Source organism: Lampetra fluviatilis, chromosome 11 (assembly GCF_964198595.1).
Source record: "Lampetra fluviatilis chromosome 11, kcLamFluv1.1, whole genome shotgun sequence".
Classification (NCBI taxonomy): Eukaryota; Metazoa; Chordata; class Hyperoartia; order Petromyzontiformes; family Petromyzontidae; genus Lampetra; species Lampetra fluviatilis.
Genome location: NC_136285.1, coordinates 10,442,106 through 10,459,289, shown reverse-complemented (window position 1 = coordinate 10,459,289; position 17,184 = coordinate 10,442,106). Strand labels below are relative to the sequence as shown.

Sequence of the window (17,184 nt, the reverse complement as noted above, 5' to 3'; positions counted from 1 at the left end):
TGAATGGACGCGCCGCTGCGCGCGCCGCTGCGCAGGTACTCACTACGCAGCCGAGTCGTTGAGCTGGTACTCGTTGGCACGACCGAAGCAGGTCTTCACGCCCTCGTCCATCCAGAGCCGCTGGATGTTCCCAGCGAGCTCCAGCGTGAGCGCCACCTCCTCCGACGTGCTCGCCAACTCAAACAGCTGCCGCGCATCATCCTGTGACCAAGGAGCAGAGAGAGTGGGGGGGGGGGGGCGGTGGGGGTGGGGGAGTTAAGTTGTGGGGAGAGCGGATGGGGCATTCGCCGCTCAACGTGGCGAGATGTTAACTACCTCGCCTGGTATACAGGAGGTCGTGGGTTCGATCCCGACCCTCACGCCTGTTGTATATTCGGAGTTTGCGGTGTATTTTTCCCCGTGGTCGCGTAGATTCTTCTCCGGGTCCTTCGGTTTTTCCCTCCACATTTAAAAACGTGCGTTTGGCTGCAATACATTTCCACATGATAAGCCACTTTGTTGAGCCGTCATTTGAGGACAGGTCACTTCTTAAAAATAGCTGTTTAGCTCAATAAAAATGGTTTAGTTTAGAACGTAGAGAACTCGTTCGGCGCGTTCATTACCCATGCATCGGTGGAGAAGCTATTGAGTGCGCAGGCGGTGCAATTGCACCGCCCGCGGGGGGGGGGGGGGGAGCAGCAGGGCCCTTGCCAGATGCGTGACTATGCCGCTGTCGGGCAAATGAAAAGAAAACATTCATGAGATTGTGCAATTAAATTCACAGACCGTGTACTACAGCATGCATTCTTTCGGAAATGGAATGATAGCAGAGCGGGGCCACTTTCACCAATAATACATCATCAGCGTGAGGGCTGCCACACATTTGAAACCATTGGGGTTTGACAACACAATGGGGGTGTTTTCACATCTGTGTGTATTGTCAGGGGCCGCACTAAAGGCCACCAGGGGCCGCCATTTGCCCGCGGGCCTTGCAATGAAGAACGCTGAGCTGTAGAGTTGGAAGGTGTTGACGTGAGACTTTAAAAACTGTAAATTGCAATCAGGTAGTAAGACAGAGGCAGTGAAGAGGTTTAATGTAACAGTTTGGGGTATGAACGATGAGGGAGAGTGGTTTGTGTGGCAGGTTGGCAGGGCACAGACCGTTGTATGACATATTGAGCATTCAGATGGCATGTGAATCCATTTTGTATCAGAATATTTATTAATACTGAAGGAATCTGATGAGTTATGAAGCTCTTTTTCACAGATGCCGTGCTGTATCTTGAGCTGCCACCCGGTGAGTGTTAGTCCTCTGTAAATGAGTATGAGGGTTAATGTACAGCGTACTTTAAGCATCAATGGAGATTATTAAAATGTAAACTCACACAGCTCAAGCCATCGACTTGACAGTACTCCACAGATAGGCGTATTAATGTGGCCCGGGCTGGAATGTTTTAATGGGATGTGGGAGGGGAACTCGGTGATGGTGGGGAGGCAGTGGCGGCTGAAAGGGACGGACCGGAATAAATAAAATACACAATAACCGTGACTCACTAGTGCCCAATATGGGCAGCATCTTATCAACTTGCAAACACATGTTTTCTGGAATGGTGAAATTAAATATTACATTCATTAACATTGAAAAAAATTGAAATACCATAAAGGCCACATTAATATGAAATATTATAAAAGTCGTGCATAGAAGGCATCTTTTCTGGGTAATAGTTAGGCTTGCCATGATATCATTTTTCACGATGAGATATGATATCCGTTTTCACGACTTGACAATTATAGAGATATTAGTTTCTCAGAAACTCTGAAAGAGGAGTTTGGACATTCATTGAATTGTTTGTATGGTTTGTTGTACTTCGTATATGAATAAAGATTATTTCAAAGTTCACCAACTCCAGCCATCCAATTTCTCTAAACAATGCATTGCAATCTGGATTGCTTGCAATGCACATGCTGTCAGCTATACAACAAAGTAATTGAATCAATTATGAAAATTGTGATATCGTATTACCAGGCCATCAATGACTCTGGAAAACATTTTGCCTTCCGATAATTGAATGGGCAATAAGTACTTATTTGAACTTTGATTGTTGTGTTTTCTATCTCATGAACATTTCGTGCGAAAGTTAAACATTCAAAACATAAAACGAGCAATGACGATCGCAAACATTACGATATTTGGCAAAAACCCGACGATGGAATTATCGTGGGCCCGATGTTCAACGGTATATCGGAGCGCCGCCATATTGCGGGCAAACCTTAAACTGACACGACGAGGATGCGTCAAGGAGCATGAACCGTCATGCGAACTCCGTTCATCGCCGCAGCGGCTTTTGGCTGGCCATCGAACAAAGACGGTTACCGCATCGCGCGCTGTCAGATGTGCGTCTGCAGCTGCCTGGAATGCTCTTCCTACCGATATTATGAAGCCACTGGGAGCGATGCACTTTTAAATATAAATTGAAAACTAATTTCTTTAGAACTCCTTTTTGCGTTTAGTTTGTTGTCCTTCCCCCGCACCTCCGATTAGCAGCGTTGGCTACGTACGATGCGAAAAAATTTCAACATGCAGTACACGTACGTCTTAGAGAAGAAATGTTCTCATTCGGTAGACCTCTCTGCAAAGCGGAAAGTGAGCACTAAAGGGAATATGCTCACAATAACGGGAGCGACAAAGAAAAAAACGTGGCATTCTCTGCAAGCCCCCTCCGTCTGTTGTAGACGCGTGGTGGATGCTTCGCACCATCGGCGCAATTTCACCGCTGTAGCCATGTACCGCAGTGGACTTTAAGTTATGTATGTTGAACTTTTTATGCACGGCTCTCCATTCATCGTCTTGCGTATGGCATCCTGAATAATAACTGGAAGATCTATGCCCAAGTCTGAATGCAATCTGATTAACTTCAGGTGAGGCCAAATTCATTACTGCTGCTGTCTCCGTTGAATTTGCGCAGTCGGCAGAGGTTCGCAAAGTGCCCTATTTTTTGTTCAGCATTTTCGCAGTTGCATTCCAGGCTTCCCTTTGATTTCCTACTCATGAAGGTGGTGGCGTGGGCCGGCTGCGTGTATCCTAATTGAGCGTGCTCCATTGTTTGTGCGGAAGGTCGGCACGGGTGGCTCAGGGTTGGGATCTGATATTAGATATACGACTCTCGGTAAATCATTAAGAAGTGCTCTATGAAGACTTGAAAGTTGTTGTAATTCAGCCATCAACCAATAGGTGTCGATGGTGAGAAAATTATAACCAATCACTGTGTTTTTGCCCACGCTACAGGTCAGGTACACGCCCTCTCATAAAACGAACTTGCATTTCGATTGCTTTTTGTGCTTAGTTTGTTGTCCCCCCTCTCCACACCAATTGGTTGGCTACGTACGGCGCGAAAGAAGTTCAACATACGTACACACGCATCCTTGAACTGCTCTTTGTTTTCGAGTTGTAATCGGAATGACAAACAACCTTTCGGTGAACCAACAGCAGTCTTGGCGAACTACAGGCACCTCCGTGGTAGCAGCACTCAGCACCGCACGCACGCTACGCGTACCAAGACTGATGATTTTTATGCGCAGTTACATTCATCGCGTGACGTGTCGCACCACGCAGCGGCAGCCATCTCGAAGGTGCCAACAAAAATGGGACAAAGCACACAACTGTACAGTGATTTTGAATTCCATTAATGCCAACATTCCAGCACACTGCGACATTGTTTCCCCCTTGTTACTATTCGGACGGTTGTTTTGTGTTTACTGCAAATAAGATTGAATACGAGCAAAAGCAGCGAGAGAAATGCCAGCCAAGGGAAAAGCACTTAATTAAAATCGCATCGACCATCCGTAATTAACTTTCGTCCATTTCCGTCCGCTCGCGAGATTTTCGTCCAAAGTGCGTGGGTGTCCTTAGCGGTGAATCAACGACGTGGGAATTTAATAGACGGGACGACCTCCGGCTCGTTAACAAATTACTCTGCCCGACAGCAAAACTTGACAGGGCAGCCACCACGGAGGCATGAAAGGCCTCTAGACTTGACCAAATAAAAGTCTAAATAGCTGCCAGGAAGAGATATATAAGCGCAATAATTGTACAAGCCTGCCCTCTATGTGTGTGTATACATGAGACTGGCAGTGAGCTCTGTCCACTTTCTATTGGCTTCAGTATCACACCGCGGGCAGCGCATCCAGGGCGACCCTCGATCGGTCTCACCACCCAGGGGCGTGAACCCGATCTTCCAGATGCCGAGCCCGGGAGACGTATCGAGCGCACATCAATCACGCGGTGGACGAGCCGTCCGCCTCAGAGGCTGTGCGGGTTACTCACCGCTCGGCTCATGTCGGAGAACTCGATGCGGAGGTTGCCCATGGCGCGAATAATCGCGATGATCGACTGTATGGTGTTGCTGTACACCACGGCCTTGTATTGCAGGCACTCCTCGGGCGTGTAGCCGTCTTCGTGGATAATCCTGGGAGGCAAACAAACCGCAGAAAACGCGCTCCTGATCGGGGTGCAATGCAAGAGAGAGAGAGGGGTTTTACAATGCAGCCGTTGTTTTGCTGTTGTGTGCCCTGTGAAATTGTGAGATCATTGCTGGATTCCAAGGGATTTCCGCGTGAGCGTGATGGGCACAACATCACGCAAACACCCGCAAAGACGGTTTAACAGGTGTTAGGCTTTCGCAACCAATATCATCCATAATAGAGGTTTTTGGGTTAGATCGCGTAAATATATAGATGTGTCGTTAAAACCTGCCACCACCCGACACAGCCAACTAGTAAGGGTTGTCACTAGTACAGCACATCGGTGTGTTGGAGAGCCAAGCCACAACATTTACCATCCGAGTACGACGTTTTGCCAGTAATTACACCTAGCTTCAACAGGCGACAGCCAGATTTGTGGCTGTCAAAATCTGGCTGTCACCTGATGAAGCTAGTTGTAATTACTGGCGAAACATTATACTTGGATTGTAAATGTTGTGGCTTGGCTCTCCAACACACCCGTGTGCTGTACTAGTGACGAATTGGCACGTTATGTTTACGTGACAACCCTTACTAGTTGGCTGTGTCGGGTGGTGGCGGGTTTTAATGACACATCTATATATTTACGCGATCTTACCCAGAAACCCACAAAGACCCCCACGTTTTGACTGAAGAGTCAATTTAAGAGCAGCGGTCGGGTTATTACTCAACGTAAAATGCTGTTCGCGTAAGAATGCCTGACAATACCTAGATTTGTGTTTTTTTCGGGGGGGGGACATGGGAGAATCAAATAGATAACTGTGCCGATATGCAGGTGTTGGCAATGAATTACAGTTCACTCCCACCCCTGGCGATTCACCGTCACGCGGAGTGCGATCACGCGCACCCCACGCGCGCTCTGCGTTAGAATAAAAACAAACAGCACACGAGGAGGCCGGGGTAACTTACTTCATCTGTTTGACGATGGTACTTTTGCCAGATTCACCGGCACCTGAAACACAAGAGGAAACGAAACGGCGAATGAGATGAGTGAAGAACGCGGGCAACGAATGAGGGCTGGGATTCAATCTGCAAGCTTAAAGATTTTCCAATTGAACAAAATCTTATCCTGCTCACCCAGAGGCTGTGATCTGCACACAAAATAACGGATAAAGGCGCCTCTCGGTGGACATCATTCTTCAGTGAGGGGCACGTTTACGTGTCACGGTCCTTGTGGCCGACGTAACCGTCGCGTTATAAACGTAATTGCCCAATAACAGGCTGTGAAAGTGCTGTACGTGAACGCACATGCATCTGAATTATTAAAACCCAACAGGTGAACACGCGCACGGCTGTATTAAACCGTATAAATGCCAAATGGTGTGCATGCAGCCACGCAACAATTTTACTATTTATTTATGTTTTACCAGGTAAGGCCCAAATGAGCTATCTTTTTCAGAAGCGACCTGGTTACAATTGATAGCTCAACGAAGTGGCTTATCACGTGGACATTTATAGTGGCAGCCCAACATGGTACTCTAAACGCACGTTGATTGTAAACATGGAGGGGGAAAACCGAAGAACCCGAAAAAGAATCCACGCGACCACGGGGAGAACACGCAAACTCCAAATATACAGCAGCAGGTGTCAGTGTCGGGATCGAACCAACGACCATCCTGTATACCAGGCGAGGGGGTTAACATCTCGCCGCCGTGGCTCCCTAAAGAAAAGAACCTAGGACGAGCAGCTCTGTAATTGACTGCTCTTTGCCGCCACTGGTGAAAAGGCCTCCTCCACTTGAGAGAGCGTTCGAGAGCTCCTGATGGAAGGTGGGTTATGCCTATTCTTTCACGCTAGCCACAGATATCTTGCAAGAGGTGGGAGTGTCCACACACACTTCACCCCGCCGCATGCAACCTGCCAGTTGACTAACTGCGGTGAGCCCATTTAGATTGGTGGGTGGACAGAGGCGCTGGGGGATGAACTTGCACTGTTTGACAATGTGATAGTTATATTCTTAACAGTTCTATAACACAAATGATAAATTCCAGTAACCTACGCAGGAATTGTTTTCGACTAATCAGACGATGAAGGGAAGGAAGAGTGAATGGGCTATTAGATCTTAATAATAATGTATTTACATAAAGTGGAAATGCTACAAACGTCTCAAGACGGAGCATAGGGCAAAGAATGTAAACACAATCAGCGCATGCAGACAAAATAAATAATGAACCCAATGGCAAAACAAAAAACCACGAGTCGGGCAGATGGAGTACACCACTGTTGTGTGCCGACCCGCTCCAAACCACTCAAACAAACCCACGCGCACGCTGACCTGTGCGGTAATGTGTAACTATTGATGCGGCAACAAAAAAACATCTCTCATTTTCACTCCCGGAGGGAGAACGGGAACGGGTGATAATTATCACCCCTTCCCGTTCTATCCCTAATTATAATTAGGGTTAGGAGGCAGGAGGCAAGGGACGGGGGGCGGGGCGGGAGGGTATTATGAGGTAGGGCGTTTCGTGAAGCAGAATCGAGACAATGTCAGAGGACGGGAAGGGGAGAAGAGGTCTGGGAAGACTAACAACGAAGAGAATCAAGCGTGGACAACTACGGGAAGAGCGTTCCAGACGGCAGGGGCAGCAGAGGAGAACGGGCAACCTCTCACGGGTTGGAAGCCCGACTTTGGGTTATACCAAAAGGGGGGGGGGGCATAGAAGCTGTTGGTTTTGACTCTGCATTCTGGAACGTGTACACACACAGACCTTTCGTCAATATGTTTCTAAGATGAGGGGCCTCACCACGCGGTACGGGTCGCATGGGTTACTTAACCACACATCACCACGCTGGTTAGTATGGGTTGGTAAAGGTGGGCAGTGTGCACGCGGGAGCATAGTACAATATGAGAATGGATTTTTCTGAAATGCAACCACATGTAGCTTCAAAGCACATTGAACTCATGTGCATTCTGGTCCATTTTAAATCGCACGAGGATATCGCTTGGGATTTCAAACCAAGCTTTGGGGAGTAAGGAAAGAACAACAAAAACTTAAATAAAGTTGTTTTCGCTCTCTCTCTCTCTGCTGCTGCTATTGATTTGTGCAAGCCTAATCTTTCACAGGCAGTTCACAACTGCTAACTGTGCCCAGAGGGAGTCTCGCCCACTTATAAAGCACAGCGCCCCCCCCCTCCCCCCCGTTGCAGGCAGATTGAATTATAAAGCAGGCACGAGAGAGGCAATGAGAAGTAGGGGCGGGGAGGTGTTCACGTGGGATCGCTCGCTTGGAGGTCATGCGTTTACATTTTGCTGACATGATCAACCTTCACCGAGAGCCTGCCTGCAGTTCGGCTTTCGTGTTTGCCGGAGCACGCGAAAGCATTGCGCCGATGTCTATACTCCATGCGAATGGCGAGTGGCAAACAGAAAAAAGGCGATCCATGATAGGACATGAGCGGAAGCAAGGAAGGACTTGAGTTTTGCAGTGGAGGTGAAAAAAAAATTAAGTGCAAGTTGAAAAGTAACTTTATCAGTCAACGTTAATGATTGTTACAACTTACTAACTTGTAAGTGAGCCACATTAATAATACACAGAATGCACCTGGGGGTGAAAGTGCTTTCATCTGGCTGGGAAACCCTGTAATGAGATTGTTTGGTGGAACACGTTTCTAAACTAAACTATAAACTAAACTATATATTTTTATTTTACCGGGCAAGGTCCACTGAGCTATATCACCCTTATTCAGAAGCGACCTGGCCACAAATGATAGCTCAACGAAGTGGCTTATCATGTGGACATTTGTAGCAGCCAAACACTCTAAACGCGCATTTCTAAAATGTTGAGGGAAAAAAAGCGAGGACCCGGAGATGAATCCACGCAACCACGGGGAGAGATACACTCCAACACACAGGTGTCAGGGTCGGGATCAAACCCACGACCTCCTGTATACCAGGCGAGGCAGTTAACATCTTGCCACCATTGCACCCCACTCAGTTTCGAAAAAACTCCACCATTATAATGCAATCTGTACCGCTTTGCGATCAGCATGCCACCGCACGTTATGGACATTATCAACAGAAAAGCGAGGTTTGCCAAGAAACAAAAAATTGTATCCGCGTCCTTTACTTACCATGGCGATAATAGTTCGAGACAAAAAGCGCCGCATACATTCTATGCAAAACTTGTTTACAATAGCGGAATATATATTCGTGAAAGGCCAAATGTTTTGTGCACAGATAGATGTTGCGTGCGGATTTGAGATTGGCTCATGCAATGCCCTATCACGTGTTTAAAGAGGTCACACGACTAAGCTTCAGTGTTCTCATCACAACAGTAAGGCATACCACAACAGTCCAATTAGTTTAGCCACCTACTCGTGCATCATTAAACACAGTGCTAACATTGTAAGATACGAATTAGCGCGTGTCCTTTTCTATCTAGTCATCTTTGTACCAAATCCTACCATTTAAAAACCTTTAAATAACAATACTTGTTTCGTGGTCAAGCCTAATTGAGCTTTGCGGAAACCTCTACTGCCTGAAAATAAGAACTCTCTCCCTAGGCATTTTTATAGGTCCTTGAAAGACCATTTTTTACTTACATTTTTTTTTAAATAACCCATGTGGTCTCTTTTTAATAAGAGCACATATCTTCCTACAATCGAATGAATGATTACGCTTTGTGACTTTCCAATAGCGTGCTCATTTAGATTACGACGCCTCTCTTTTACAGGCGCCGTTCACCGGAATTCAAATTCATATCCGTTTAATTTTTTTCGCTCAAATTGCACAAGCATGTGAATGCGGCCGCTCGTGGTACGGTGCCGTTCAACTGCTACATTTTCTCACATCCCACCAATAATTTTGTAATCATATTTTTTATTGCGCGACAACATTGTTTTTTGGCGGGGTGATTTGGAAGGGGGGGGGGGCGGTGGGGACATTCCAAGACGAATACAAACAGCATGTGCAAATAGACAACCACCAACAGCAGGGGCACGTACAGTGCCGGTCTCAAGCAACGCGCACAAATTTAAATGGCAAAACGCATGCGCCCTGCATACAAATGACAATTCGGATGGCGAACCCAGGAATGTGTTAATGAAACCTCGAAGCCTTTGATTTCGCCTCCCCCTGGCCCCAACTCACTCGCTTCCATTCCGAACCAATAATGCCATTGGCCGTGCGGCGGTTTAACAAGGGGCCTCATCGCCGCAGGGCACGATGGAGACGAGGGCTGCCCGTGGAAGGAGGCCTCTGAGAAGGAAGGGCAGAGAGGAGTGTGCGGCTGGGCCGGCGGCGTGCGGAACCAATGAACCACGACAGCCCCGAGACGACCAAGCCACTCTTGAAGGACATTAACAAGAGAGGTCGTCGCACGCTCAACGCCACTGCTGCTCAAGCTGGATGAAGCTCTGGTGCAAGGTGTTCTTCAACTCATTTTTCGAGGGGAGGGCCCCACTTTCGCCGAGTTGACATCGTCAGCGTTCAGGGCCACCACACCGCCTTCAAGCGGGGGGGGGGGGGGGTGTCACACGCTGTGTATTGATGGGGTCCGCAGGCCAGGGGCCACACTAAAGGCCGTCAGTGGCCACACTAAAGGCCGTCAGGGGCCACACTAAAGGCCGTCAGGGGCCGCCAGGGGCTCGTCGGCCTGGCAGTGAAGGACGCTGCTCTGTAGAGTCCTTCCAGCAGGGTAGTTGGCCTACTTGTTCCCGCACCTCCGATGAACACGGTTGGCTAGGTACGTCGCGAGAGAAGTTAGAAAAGGTGGTGGTACTCACAATTTATTTACCTCACCGCGTGCGAAAACGCTGATCCACAAACAAGGGCTATACCTATTTATGCTACAATCCCCTCTCCCCCACCCAAATCAAACACACACACGCGCGCATCGCTCACATAGACACCTGAGCTCTCTCTCTCTCCTGGTTCATTGTGATACGAGTTATAAGCTTACATTTTTAAAAAGAAAAAACTATCAATCTTACGGTAGATTGCGTCACTATCACACTCGAGTGACGCCACTGAATTTTAATACAAACTCAATGCAGTGGCGTCACGAGAAAAAAACTTCCGATGGAGTGCCAGACAAGTAAACTTGAGGCTTTTGGTTATCATCGCTGCAGCTGCTTCGCACAAGCCTCCACGCACGTGCCCGTCCGTCTGACGCTCGTGTCAACGGTTCGCCCGCCCCCCACCGTGGCAATCCGATCACCCGTCGTGATTCATGGTGGAGATTTAATTCCAAAATCGATTATCTGATTGGCACCGTGGTGCACGTTTCTCATGGCTGCAAGGAGTCGCGTCAAACCCACAGTGCCTCCAGATGTAATGCGGTATGATTTTTTTTTTTTAAAATAACGACGGCGATGATGATACACACGATACATACAACACACAAAAACACATTGATTCTTACTCGCACGCTTGAACTGCGAGTTAGAGAATCAATATTAATCGAAAGGCCGGCGTATCGTGACACCCTGCATGTCTATGAGGTGATGAGGGCACGCGTTCTCTGGTTTGCGCCGTTCGCCTTAATGAACAACAGGTAGCTGACCTCTGAGCTACTGCAGAATGGGAACTCTGAGTGCTGCCCGAATACAGCAAGATGCGTACCTACAGTCTGCGTGGGTCTAGAGCAGGGGCGGGGAACCTTTTTTCTGCCAAGGGCCATTTGGATATTTATAACATCATTGGCGGGCCATACAAAATGATTAACTTAAAAATGTGCCTGTTATATTTGGTCAAACATTTAATTAACTCACTCCTAATGTGATGGCTGGAACTGCTTCTCTTTGGCGAGGCGTGTAATGTTAGCTGGTATTGATGATGTTGCTACTTACAACTGCTTTTCCAGGTTTGCTCCTAGATTTATTGAATTTAGAGTCCTGCCTGCGGTTGCCTTGGCAGGGCCAGACCCAAATGATTTCGCGGGCCTCTTACGGCCCGCGGGCCAGACGTTCCCCAACCCTGGTCTAGAGAGACACAAGATGTGAGCGGAATAGGTACAAATGATTAGCAGAATCACAAAACAAATAAATGCACGTGCGTTTGCGGTGATCGCAATATCCTTTTCAGCCGGTTGGTCATTTCCAGGTGTCGGTTATTCCACTGCTGGATGAAGGCCTTCCCAAGCCGTGTCAGTCATTGGGGGGGGGGGGGGGGGTGGGGGGTTGTTGCTTGACCATACTTCACCACGCTGGTTCGGACATAAAAACTTAATTTGGAGCTTGTTGGTAAAGGTGGGCAGTGCAAACGTGGGACCACAGGGCAGTGTGAGAATGGATTTTCCTGAATTTGCAGTAGGACGCACGTGTAGCTTCAAAACACGTTGAATTTACGTGCGTTCTTGTTCGCTTTTTAATTTCACGAGGATATCGCTTGGGATTTCCAACAAATGCTTTGGGGAGTCAGAAAACAAAAACCCGGCAAGAGTTCTGTCGTCACTGACGTCAGCCACGGGCAGCAACTAAACCGCGTCGTGCAGTGTGTCAACCACTGCACCACCGCTCCCCAACCCCCACTGTATTATTATATTGCTTGAATTAATTTGAGCGTTTGTTAAAGGCGTAGCATTATTTTATCGAACCATGACGTTCTGTACAAATAACCCGGGCCTGCTTTAAGTCCCTTATGTCTTAAGCAGGAATGCAGAAACAAACTAATGTATTCCGGCTTTTTTTAGTTCCTGGCTGCAGCCCATTCGGTGCCTGGCCGCATGAAATGTGCGTCCAATAAGTTCGAGGCAAAAACAACCCAGCAGCTTTTTATCTGCTCCGAGCCTAGTGTCTCTCATCTGTATGCTCCGCTTTGTACTGCCGGTTTTTCACAAAGCCTCTGAGCTTCTCTTGGCAAGCTTATCACGGTTTTTTTTCCTTCTGGAAATTGAAACTGCTGGTGGGATAGAGGAATTCCCACACACAATAGCGTGTGACTGGGTGCGAATGGGAAAAAAAGATGCAGAGAAACACCTCCACAGATTCTGGTAATCCATCCCTATCCTTTGGCGAAAACAGGGGAAAGAAATTTCACGATATTTTCATTATCTCTGCAATTAAATGGCAGTCAATCGGGTACAATTTATTTTTCGCACTCCAATAAAGGCCTGTTGAACAATGCAACGACAGCCTAAACTTCAGGTTGCTTTCTATCTCCTTTCATCATTTTTGTCCAATAGCAATTGTAATGACGACACTTATTTGCGACGCAAATATCTCACCGAGTCTCAATAATCGTATTCAGTCAGGGTCCTGCATCGGGAGATTTGGACAATTCCATTGACGAGTGTTTTGGCTTTATCGTTGTCATCATCAGCCTGCTTTCAACTGCTGGATGAAGGCCTCCCGGCATTGTTAAGTGAAACATTAGCGAGAGTCCAGTTTGTGACTGTGGTGCAGCATCTCAGACCGTGCAACATGTATCGTGAACGACTGCCAAGTCAGATCATTCAACGGCGATCTGAAACGAAATCCACGCTGCTACTCCTGAATGAATATCAAATGTCGACATCAATTTGTAATCTGTTGTAATCCCCAAAAATGCCAGACGAAAGAAGAAGAAGATTGTCACCACTCAACCAGAGCCACACAATGCCACAGTCCATCTCGCTCCTGCACATGAGCCAGTATCGTTGCTCCATCTCCTACGGACGTCGTACTCCGAGGTGCAATTGCTCTGCTGGCTGCCACTCAGTAAAAAAAGTTCCCTCGATCGGCGATGTCATCCGCCCTAGTGACGCGTCCTGCCAAGCCCATTACTTTTGTCAATAGTCAAAATATGCATCTGATTTGCATTTATTTTCTTATTCACGTGTTTCCTTTTTCTGTCTCTCATCGTCGGTAGCGGCAGAATGTGGTTCATGTTTCTGATCCATAAATAACGATTTGATTCTTGAAGATTAACAAACATGAACACCACAATTCAATACACTGCACAATTAAAGCATACATACGCACACAAATACAGTATACATACATCATGATACATATGTACATAGGTGCATATATAGGTAGATATTCAGTACAAGGTAAAGGTGCAGCCATGCAATTGCTTGCTCCCGTTGCTGCTGGCAGAAGGGCCTTGGCTATCAAGCGCTCTAGAGAGACGTTCTAGGGCCTATTCAGCCGACTCGTTGAGCTATCATTTATGGGCAGGTCGCTTCTGAATCAACCAAGCTCAATGGGCCTTACCTGGTGAAAAAAATAATAGTTTAGCAGCAGTACTCTTTGATGCTGGCCAGGCATCTTGGAAAGGCTTGGAGGACTCACACTTTACGCCACCGCACGTGACCTCCGGATCGCACGTGACCTCCGCTGTGTTGACCGTTCCACGCGCGCGTACGTAACAGAACCCCCCCCCCCGCCCCAAAGTAAACAAACCAAAAAATATTTGGCTGCGGTCTCATCTGGAGAAGGATGAAATGCAGGTAAATTAATAAAGAAGTGTCCAGATAATTCCAAGGAGATGCTATCATGTTTTTTTCCCTCCCCTTCTTCCAAAAGGCATGTTTTAGGGCCACGTTCACTTTCCACATTAAAGTAAAACCTGTAGCACATGCGACTCTTACGGGAAACCAGGGGTTGATTTCTTTGAATGGCTATTTATTTTCACGGACCCCCCCCCCACCACCCGTGCTGGGTACGTGGTGGAATTCTGACGTTATGCCCCTTCTGTTCTGACGCGGTCACTGCGTTTCTTTATCGCCAAACTAAACTAAAACTATAAACTGTTTTTATTTTATTTTACCAGGTCAGACCCACTGAGCTACGTAGCTCTTTCTCAGAAGCAACCAATCTGGCCATCGCAAATGATAGCTCAACGAAGTGGCTTATCATCACGTCGAAAATTTACAGCAGCCGAATAGTCAAGATGCATGTCGATTCTAAATGTGGTGGTGGTGGTGGGTGGGGGGGAATCTGGAGGATCCGGAGAAAAACCCCACACGACCACGGGAAGACAGACACGCAAACTCCAAATATACAGCAGCAGGCGTCAGGGTCGGGATCGAACCCACGACCTCCTGCATACCAGGCGAGGTGGTTAACATCTCATAGCCACCGTGGCGAGAGCATCCGACCAGCAAGCGCACACCTAAACCAGCAGCCACGATGGCATCCGCGAGCGACGCTACCGATTCACGGCACGGAATTACGTGTGACACAATATCGCGTGATGGCGTGGGGGTGAAGGAATAAGTAATCTGTTGGGGTGTTATTTTTTTCACATTTTGTAACATTTCCCCGCACCTTCGATTAGCACCGTTGGCTACGTACGGCGACAAACGAAGTTCGACATACACACGTGCGACATTCATTAGAAGAAGCTAAAGTGATTTCCGGCTCAAATGAGCATTGAGGCAGTGCTCATATCCTGTTTACAGCCCTGAGCCGGCCGGGGAAATCCCTAATTAATAATACAGCAAACAATGATTTTCACGAAAGGCGCGCACCACGCAGAATTCGCTCGCTCTCATAGACCGACAACGCTCAAGACAAGCAGGGAAGGTAGCAGCCACGCGGTGAGCCGACGCCAACGATTTGCCCAAAAGCTCTGCGGTCCTCTCTATTTTAAGACGTTTTCAGACAATTAATGTAAGTGCTTACATGTGGAAGGAAACCCGCACGTGCGAGAGGCGGCGGGGTGGGGGGGCAACACTCATCCCACGCAGACGCGTCAACATTATAACATAAGCCCACATTTCGGCTGGCGAGCCATGATACTGGGCCACCTCAACGCCGACGGGAAGGGAGCTTCGCGACATTTGTGCCACCCACCAACCCTCCGTCTTCACAGTGCTGCATTTGCAGGCCACGTGCAAAGCCACTGCCCCAACAGAGGCAAAGGCTCCGTGGATCACCGTGAATGTTCCTATGGCAGAGGCGGGTCTATCCGTGGTACAACTGCTGTTCGACTTCCCCACAAATTGGCACTTATTTTATCGACTGCAGATCGATGATGGGCTAAGACAACCCCCAACCAGGCTTTGAACTCCTCGCAACCTTCCGATAGCGAGCGCTCCTTCTACAGCTGTCTACACGTGGTCGTATTCATGTAGGTGCATACACAAAGCCCAGTTCTAAAATTAGCGACACCGAATAAAAACACAAGTGCACCGCTGCATGAATATTTTTTTTTCCATAAGAGCATTTGTTTAGACAGGCAAACTCAAATGAATAGACTTGGAATCCCACACTGACAAAATAGCACCAGCCAATGCTATTCTAAACTATGTCGGGCGGCAATAAAACACGCTTTACTATTTCTGTGCAGGGCCTGAAAACGAGCGTGAAAACACAACAGTGGAAAAAACAGCAAATCAAGCTAAGCTACCAGACAAGACACAAACATGATTTACAACTCGCCTAAGTGGGATCCCGTCACAAGGCAGAGCCAGCCCTTTTATGGAGGGAGACATGACATTTCAAGTGCTAAGACCTCTCTCAAAGCACATGGAAACAATTGGTGCCACTGTTCAGAATGGCTCCGAGCAGTGTTGCACCATCGCCACAAAAGCAGCATTGTGAAGCCACTTTACGGAATGTTAAGACAGATGCCAATATGTGGACGCAGAACCGAGTGAGTTTTTTTTTGCTCATACTCTGCACCTCGGGGGAAGGCCAGCGTGGGTTGTGTTCCGTCAGCTCGCCCAGTGTGTAGTAAGAGGTCTTGTTTCTCAGCCTTGATGATGCATTGACTACGACGGTGCCAAACGTTCCCTGTGGCCGTGCTGCCTGGCGGAGTGCTCAGCCATCCATGGTTTGCGCCTTCACTCCGTACACGGCACTGCTCCGCGTGTTGTTCCAAATTACGTGCACCTAACGGCATTTGCGTCGTCAATCAACCGTTCGAGTTGTCGCCCCTGAGACCGGCTTGTCCGTTGATCGATGTTCGGTCGTCGGGTTGATGGCGCGAGTCATGATTTCTCACGTGACCGCAGAAGGCTGCCATCTTCGCAAAAACGGAGGAGGCATCCGCAGCGATGCACTCTGCTACTCCCGACGCAATCATCTGGCTCAGCCACCTCACATCTAAAGTTATATTTGTCGATTTAAAGCTTTCGTGACTGCAGGGATTCATCTTCTTGGTTCTTTCGGTAAAGTCACGTAGAAGGGAAATAATAAAATAGTAAAAATAAAACATAACTAAATACTTATTTTATTATATTTTATTACTTTATTATTAAAAATGAAACATAATAATGTCTTCACCTGAGGACGGCTGCTTGCGTTGTGGCCGAAACGTCGTGAGAATTATTTATGTTTTATTTTTATTATTTTATTACTTCCCTTCTACGTGACTTTACCGAAAGAACCAAGAAGATGAATCCCTGCAGTCATGAAAGCTTTAAATCAAAATATAATAAAATAATTATGTTATGCTTTATTTTTATTATTTTATTATTTCCCTTCTACGTGACTTTACCGAAAGAACCAAGAAGATGAAAAAGTTATATTTGTTGCTCTACAACGGCATCGGGCAGACGAAGAAGATGGCTCAGCTGCTAAACGAGCACATCCCCACAGCGTGCGGGTCGTGGGAGATAATTGACCATACTTCATCACGTGGGTCAGCGCGGATGGGTTAAGGAGGGCTGACGTGAGATTGAAGCATAGTACAGTGACAACAATGCAATTTACTGACTCCCTCTGCTTCCAACCACGTAGCCCCAAAGCCTATAACGCCTGTCAACGCATGGTGGCCGCCCATCCAAGGACTATTCAGGCTCGAACCTGCTTCGCCTC

The 17,184-nt window shown here is 47.6% G+C and overlaps 1 protein-coding gene across 4 annotated transcripts in view; it reads right to left on the bottom strand.

The window, feature by feature from the left end:
- Nucleotides 1–17,184, bottom strand: part of LOC144934791 (guanine nucleotide-binding protein G(i) subunit alpha-1-like) — a 120,951-nt gene that overhangs the window by 41,819 nt on the left and 61,948 nt on the right. For all 4 annotated transcript variants that reach the window (XM_078860946.1, XM_078860948.1, XM_078860950.1 and 1 more), the window contains exons 3-5: nt 5,407–5,449; nt 4,304–4,445; nt 44–201 (exon numbers count right to left, since the gene is read on the bottom strand). In XM_078860946.1, the coding sequence (XP_078717072.1) occupies nt 44–201; nt 4,304–4,445; nt 5,407–5,449 (343 nt within the window). The remainder of the gene's footprint in view (nt 1–43; nt 202–4,303; nt 4,446–5,406; nt 5,450–17,184) is intronic.